Raw genomic sequence first — 8,349 nt, 5'->3', positions numbered from 1 at the left:
CCAACTAATTGAATGGTCTACTCCCACTAGCATTAAGTGACAATGTGAATGGTCAACATGAACATGTTTCAGCCAATGTGGTATAATTAACCTGGCATTCGTCAGGACCTAGAGTGTAAACCTCGGCGGTATGGGCACTCTAAGGCCCACCCAACCAGAGGACTTGAAAGTTAAAAGTCTGTGAAGTGCAAAAACAAAGGGGGTGGGCTTCACCACCCGAAGGTAGGACGCACACACCTCCAGCCTCTAAAATTTAGAGACAAAAAATAAAAGCACTTCACCAGGGATGAAAATCCACCCCATAGACCGCGGGAGGGAGGGGACGGCGCATTTGGCACATCGCCCACGGCGCCCGTCTCCTGCAGGTACGCCTATTCACCCTCGGGACCGGGACCTGTTTATCCAGCCCAGGGTACCCCCAGGTATAGTCCCATGTGGTAGTGGTTGTTGTGAGGGTGATGTCCTCTTTTGACAACAAATGGAGATTTGTCCAGCTGAGGCACATACTTGTTGGCACATCTTGCATCCATTGTGGTTGTGTCCTGTGATGTTGTGTACCTTGGTGAGGGAGAGGCAGAGCTGGGTGTATTAGGCGTAGGGTAATATGCAGAGTCCATGTCCACTGATGTTCTCAGCAAGTGGGGCCATGTACACATAGTAGACAAAGGTACTGATGGACAGTCACTGAGGGACTCAGCATCAGTACTCTGTGTGTTGTACAGTGAAATGTGTTATGCAGAATCATCTGCTCTGCAAGGGAGGAGACAATCCAGTGTGGTGTATTACCTTGCCGCATGCCATAGTGGAGTGTGGCAGCTAGTGTGTTGTGGAACATTGTTTCTGGAAATGAAGCAATGTATATTGTCTATGGATTGGCAGTGTGACCAACTTTGAGGATTGTGTGGATTTTGCTGTGGCGTCTAGGAGGGACCTCTTGATGCTGTTTGTCATGGAGCAGGAGAGAGGACCAAGACAAGGAAACACAAGGAACACGCACTCCCAAGGATGAACCTCCTACTCCACCTACGGGTCAGGTACAAAATTAATCCTACGTCTTTCTCCGTAGGTTCCACCCTTATGTACTCCACCCAGATCACAGGGTTTGTGGAACATGTAGTTTGTGATGACAACAATTGCTCGTGAAGGAAAATCCGACTCCTGACTGTAATGACTTGAAGTACAGTGGATTGTAGAAGAAAACGTAGTTTATTCAAAGTAACAACCACAGGGAGATCCAAGGACCAACTCTCACAGTAACTGTTTATCTGTGTACTGCCCCCTGGATTCCACACTCAGGAATCCTGTGAGCACAGAGACCATAGAACATTACATCATTACAAAGATATAACACTGACAATATGTGCTTCTAACGCATTGTTCTGCGGAGGACTGGGAAATCTTCTGATTCATCTTCATCAGATGGGTTTGTCACAGCTGATGGTGTGACCAGTGGGGCAGTCGACACAGTAGGCATAGCCACTTCATGGACTGCAGATGTCGATGGTGTTTGACCTGGAACATGTTCAATGCCCATCAGGTACCGCATAAATGCATTCAGCATTATTTGCTGGCTCTCAAGCACAGCTGTCACATCTCGTTGATAGTCAGCCAATTTAGTGAGGTATTCATCCTGTTTGGCTGTCATTTGCTTGAGGGTGTCCTGTATTTCCTTCAGAGTGCTGGCCACCTCAGAGCTGGCACTTGTGGTGGGCATTAGTCTGTGTCTCTGCTGCATGACTTCTGAAATTTCTGTCATGGCGTCAAACAAAGTGCGTGGTGGTGCTTCAGTGGTGCTACCAGTTTCCGCACTGGCAGGATTTGAGGTTAGGCACCGGAGCACTCCCTCTAGGGTCCCTGCCATGCTCTCAATGCCCTTACGCACCTCCTGTGCCAACTGACTCTGCACATCCACTACACGCTGTTCAAATGTATTTAGTGTGTTTGGCGACTGGTGAGGCACAGATGTTGTGGGAGGTGGCATAGGAGTGCTTCCCTGTTGGCCAACCGGAGATCCCACTGGGCTGCTTTGCCTTCTTGTGGGTGGAGGGGGAGTTTGTAGTGATTGGATTATGTCCTGGATGATTTCTGGGCCCATACTGGTTACACTTTCACCACCCTCATTGTCCGTTTCAAACATGGCTTCCAGCTCCAGATTAGGTGTACCATGGCCTGAAATCAAAAGTAGATGTAGGTTTATGATCATGTCTGACATGTGGTGTACAAATGCACAATTTAGAGTCATCTACCATTTTTGACTTTGCTGTGTTTCAACATGTCAAAGCTCAAGCGACACATCATCACTCATGTGTACAAAAAGTGACATGGCATTAATCATTTGATGGATACGAACTTTACAAAAAAACATGGCACATGGGCAGACAGTGCTTGCACACTTGCAACATTCTACTTGAGTGCATGTCCTGATGTCTGTTTAGTTGGTGTGTATTGGGGACACATTCCAGCACAGTAGGAAGTGCATGTGGCATTTTGCACTCCATCACCAGGGACCCACACACACCATGAACAAACCTCCACGTGGAAATGAAGTCCCTCACCAACTGGATGAGGAGCAGCAGTGTGAAACTGTACTTGGAGATGACACAGGTCATCATCCTCGGACCCACACCCTGAGCCTGGGACTACTCCTGTCGCGCAACCACACTGGGAACAGCAACAACACTCACTGACCATACACGCAACTTACAATACTTCCAGTACTCCTCCCTCTCCATGTCTGAGCAGGTCAACGCCATCTTCCCCTCATGCTACAACTGCCTCCACATGCTATGCAGGATCCACAAGTGGATCCCCACCCCAGACAAAAATAACTGTGACACAGGCCCTGAGCACCAGCAGACTGGACTACTGCAATGCACTGTAGGCAGGATTCCCTGAAATAGACCTACTACTACTGCAACACATCCAATGCACTTACGGCTCATTGATTGTCAACGTCCCCCACCGCAGCAACATCATCCCCCAAATGTGAGACCTACACTGGTTCCCCATCAGCAAGTGGATCAGCTTGAAGCTCCACAACCAGACACACAATGCACTCCATTAGGCCGGGCAACCCTACATGTGCAGCAGACTCACCTTCTACACCCCCACACGCCACGTCCACTCCACCAGCCTACCCCTCACCGCTGTCCACCGCATCTGATGACCAACCTCCAGCAGCAGTTCCCTGTCCTACCTCACCGCCAAGACCTTGCACTCCCAGGCCATCTACGGCACACCCAGGACCTACTCCCATTCAGAGGACTCATCAAGACGTATCTCTTTGAGCGTTAGTGGCAGCCCCTTCCCATCAGAGTGGTAGATGCAACATGTGTTTTCACATGCTGAAGGAGTTGTTCCAAGGACACAGAATTCAGTATTCTCTGATTTTGATTACATGCAGCTATGGTTGATGCAGACTGGGACGTACTGCATTCCTCACTGTTTTTCATGTGTTTAGTTGGTGTAGTCTTAGGTGTGAGAGAGTATGAGTAGTCTGTCATCAGCAATGGATACAATGTTGAGGCTGTGTTTGGTTTCATATGGTGCTGAGGCAGCCCTGTTGATGTTGACAGGGGTCAGACACATAGATGGTCCCTCTTGCATTCAGCATTGGAATTAAGTGCATTTTAAGGCGAAGGTTGTCAGTCTGATCCTTGAACCTCTTGGTGGGGTGAGTGACCCAGTTGAGCAATGTTCCTTAGAATCCTGCATCATGTAGTGTGGCAAATCTGTGTGGTGTTAGTCTGTGTTGGAGCACACTCACAGCTCCTGGTCCCGGAGGGTGGAGATGTCACCTGTGGCTGTGAATAGGGTGATCTTGGTGCTGTTGTTGATGTAATGAGGACAGGGCTATAGTGATCTCACAGGTGGCTGTATCTCATGTTGGAGGGGGTGCATTGAGCTGTGACTGGTGTCCCGGTGGGTATGGTAGTATGGCTGTTGTGTTTTGAGAGGTGTGGGTGGTGCTGCCTGTGGCATCTCATGTGTACGGGAAAGTTATTGTAGTGAAATTGTTGTTGTTTATGGTGAACTTTGTTGGACACTTATCACAGGTCTGTAGTGCCAGGGTGATGTCTGTGGCTTTGCAGCATAGGTTCTTGTATAAATGCAGGACCTTGCCTAGTTGGCAGGAATTTCCATTATGTAGGATTGTTTTTTTGTGGTTCTCCCTCATTGGGGCCATGTATGTGTTTTACATTTCAGGGGCCTTATTCATGAAGGACTTGCGGCGCCGATGCGTCACTTTTTCTCATGTAAAAAGTGACGCACCGGCGGCGCAAGTCCTTCATAAATAAGGCCCCAGGTGTCTTGGTGTTTATACATTTCTTCAAAAGGTATCTGCTGGTGCCTCTTGCTTCTTAGAGATCAGTGCTCTATCATGCCGTGTCCCTGTAGTGCTGTTTGTTAGGCTTGCAGAGTGTGGAGGTGTGGTATGCACAGTTGTGTATCCAGGTGTGACTTTCACTTGCAGTAACGTTGGTGTAGGCTGTGTTTGACACCAGGGTGGTGTTAGAGGTTTGTCAGCAGTGTAGGCATGTGCAATGTCTGTGGGTCATGTTTGGAAAGGCCTGTTGTCATTCTCAAATGTTTTCCATGTATAAGTGCATGGAGGCTGGCTGAGCTGCATCAGTGAATGACTGTATATCAGTTGCTGCTGGAAATGATTGCATTTGAGACCCAGATGGGCACATTTGGACTTCCCATAGGCGTGGCTTCAGCACACCATGTACATCCGTCTGCTGTGGGCTTGCACAGCGGCTGACATGGAGTAGGCTAATTGCGACTTACAATATTCAGTGATGACGGAACACATGAACACAGGGGTGGTGGCCTTAGTGGTAGTTCATAGACCATATGTGGATTGTGGGCTCAGATGAGAGAACTGAAATGACTTATTATGGAGACCGAAGGGATGAGTGACTGATGTGATAATGCTATGTGTCATCATGGCATGGGAGGGTGGGTAGGGGCCATATTACATAATGTGGCTCATGTGCATATTGCCAAGGTGACTCAGGTACCACTTATGATGACCAGAGCAGTAATACCCACTTCCATGTTAGGTATACAGGCTGGATTTCTGGATCCATGGCAAACATGGCCAACATTCCAGCATGTATTGTCCCACTTACTATTACAAGTGACACCAACACTTCACAGCATTGTGATTGACTCAGAGTAGTGAGCCTGGCTGGCGGATTCCTTTCACGTGACACAAAGGCAGGGTTGCATAGGCTGCAGAGAACTGGGACACATCTTTGAGGTGTGACTTCCCTCAATGTGTTCCGGATTTGCAAAACAAACTTGAAACTCAATAGTAAACTTGATACTTTTTTGGTGTTGATAGAATACACTTAGGGCCTTATTTATGAAGGCCTTGCGCCGCCGGTGCGTCACTTTTTACATGGGAAAAAGTGACGCACCGGCGGCGCAAGGCCTTCATAAATAAGGCCCTTAGTACTTTGGGCATTCACATAATGAACTTAGTACTTTGGTATTCACAGGAGTTAGGATTTTGCCTTTACTCTATCTTAAGTCTGTCTTCAGAGACACTTTAGGCAAAATCATTACTTCTGTGAATGCCAAAAGTATTAAGTTCATTGTGTGAATGTGAAAAAGTAGTAAGTGCATGCTGTGAATTACTATATAGTAGTAAGATTAGAATTGAATCTTGAGTTCATTCTGTGAATGGGCCTCCATATGTTTTGCTGCACACACTCACACACACATCCCTGCAACCATGAGACATTGATTGTTCTGTCCTGCATTTGTTAACTCACAGCTCTCCCTCCACAATTGCCAATGTTTGACATTGTGCCCCCATGGACAACAGGTGTGACACTCTTGTACAAAAAGGCACATACATTATACCAAAACATGCCGTGTCATGACATTCCATTTCATTCATTGTTCATACTTGGCATTTTGCAACTGTAGAGTAGGTGTTTCACAGCGGAGACTTTAAATACACTGTTCAAAGTTCAGTGAGTACATGGATTGAGTTTCCTTGTCACCACACACCCAGACCTGAAGCATTCAATACCTTTATGAACAACCACAACACACACAATGGAGTCAGATTTGTGAGTGCTGCACACACCATTTATCATAGCCAAAAATTAAGTACACAGCATTGGTTCATAATCTGTGATGTTACCCCATATTTCTCATGATGTACACCTATCCAAATAATAGTTCAGACATTTATCCCCCATGACACTACCAATTGTTATTGTTTGACACATAAATGCACAACATTTTTATTACTCTTTCACATTTGTAAATATTTATTTTTTTCACATAGTGACACACATTACCACATGTATGACTTCAATCACAACATAATTGTGTCACAAAGAAGTAGAATTTGTATATATTATTTTGGAACACATGCATTGCATAGTTGACATTGTGCAGCATACATTGAAATGGTCATCGCATGACACAACGGCTACCATACTGTACGCTGTTTGCATTTGACTGCCTCAGGTACACACTGTGAACAAAGGTTTATTCCTCTTGAACACTGCAAGTATACAATGTCAGGTACCTCCTCACCTTCAACCCTGTATGCCACCTCACCTGCCAGGACATAACTCTGCTACAGACATCACCATCACTGTCACTGACAACTTCTGTGTCACCTGCATGTGGCAGCACGACAATCATCAAAGAGGCATTGTTAACCCATACACTGGTACACTCAGAATGAGCAGGCACTCTAATGTGCCAAGGTTGACCATGTACTACGACAACTACATTATCGTGACCAGGCCCATGGCCATACTCAGCAGCACACCTGTCCTTCGCAACAACACAGGTACACAATGCTTGGCATGACTTGCACCATGTTGCAGGGGGTCCAGCTGTGCAGGGGATCAGTGTTTGTGTGCATGGAAAGGACACATTCGTGCATGATGCAGTCATGAACAGATTTTTAACCTTTCTATGTGTCCACTTGAATGCAAAAGAGATATGTTGTTTTTATCATGGAGGGGAGATTACGTTTTAATTCAGGTATGCATACACAGAGTCTGTGTAAGGCATGCAAATCTTTGTTGCGCAGCATGATAGTTACATTTTGATGTTCCTATTGTACATTGTCAATTGGACATAGATGTTTCTGGGTATACCCTTAGCAACAGCCCTGGAAGTGCGCTTTCTGACACTTTAATGTGGTAATGATGCAATGACATGATATGTTGTACTATGTTAGATGGCTGTCTGTGGCCTATTATTGTGGGTGTGGCACATTGTGGCACCACTACATGAACAAAATTACATCCTGCCAGCACAGTGGTAGCAGTCCAAGTCATACAAGTGTGACACTCGGTCTGTTGCAGGATGTTGTGTGATTTTCTTTTCAGGAGGGTAGTTATATCTTTGCACCTGCGTGTGGCACTTGTCAGGTGCAGCAGTGGGCTGGGACTTCACTTTGGACATATAGGTTTACTTGCACAGGGGTAGCTGTTTCCCAAATGTAACATGTGCATGTCCGTGGTACAATACATTTTGTAGACCCTGCTTTCCACAACACGTCAGTAATTGAACCACCCACCTTACTTTCTGCACAGCACAACATTACCTTATTTGCACATTTCCCCTTGTAGGGACTTACCCTGTGTGTCTTCCTGTGTCTCTTCCAGTTCCTCATGCAGTGCACTGTCCTGCCCTGAGATTCCAACGACCAACTCCTCTGGGATGACCGCTGCAACCCGCTCCTCAAGGTCATCCAGCTCTTCTTGTTGTGATGGGCTGCCTCCTCCTGTAAGCCCAGAGTCTTTCCGGTTTTTGGCCATTTTTTCTTTAGTGCGGCGCTTGATATCATTCCACCGTTTTTTTAGGTCAATGACTGTCCGCCTAGATTGGCCCACACTGTTCACCTTGGTCAATATGTCCAGCCAAATGGCCTCTTTTTTGGCTAGTGGCAATTTGGAACTGGCAAACAGCTGGTGCTGGTGGTCTGTTACCTCACTTATCAGTGTATCATTCTCCTCAGCACTGAAATTTGTTTTGCGCTTCCTCTTTCCAAGAGTTTCTCCCTGTGTTGCAGGCTGGGCATCCTGGCTGCCATGTGGCAGGTTTCCTTGGCTGCTGCTCTGTCCTTCAGGCTCCATGGTGGGAATTTTTTCCATTTGCGGGAGAATTACTGATAGATGCGTGTGTTTTTGGCGTTTTCCGGATTCTGACGCAACGTAATAGTGACGCAGCGATGCGTACACGTGCGCCGTTCCGCAAATGCGACTTACGGCATTTTTACCGCACTTGCGTGTCTTTTCGCTACGTCAGGACGGCCGCGTCTGCGTGACTTTTCCCCGCCTTGCGCCTCCGCTTGCGGCACGGTGC

At 46.9% G+C, this 8,349-nt stretch overlaps 1 protein-coding gene across 1 annotated transcript; it reads right to left on the bottom strand.

The window, feature by feature from the left end:
• Positions 1–1,366: 1,366 nt before the first annotated feature.
• On the bottom strand, positions 1,367–8,016 carry LOC147692297 (uncharacterized). The gene is made up of 2 exons (XM_086936768.1): positions 7,622–8,016; positions 1,367–2,169 (listed from the first exon to the last, which is right to left on the bottom strand). The coding sequence occupies exons 1-2, from the start codon at positions 7,800–7,802 to the stop codon at positions 1,367–1,369; spliced, it is 984 nt and encodes a 327-aa protein (XP_086792894.1). The 5' UTR covers positions 7,803–8,016.
• Positions 8,017–8,349: the final 333 nt, after the last annotated feature.

The sequence above is a fragment of the Lissotriton vulgaris genome, chromosome 9 (genome assembly GCF_964263255.1).
Source record: "Lissotriton vulgaris chromosome 9, aLisVul1.2, whole genome shotgun sequence".
Lineage (NCBI taxonomy): Eukaryota > Metazoa > Chordata > Amphibia > Caudata > Salamandridae > Lissotriton > Lissotriton vulgaris.
This window is presented reverse-complemented; position numbering and strand designations above follow the sequence as displayed.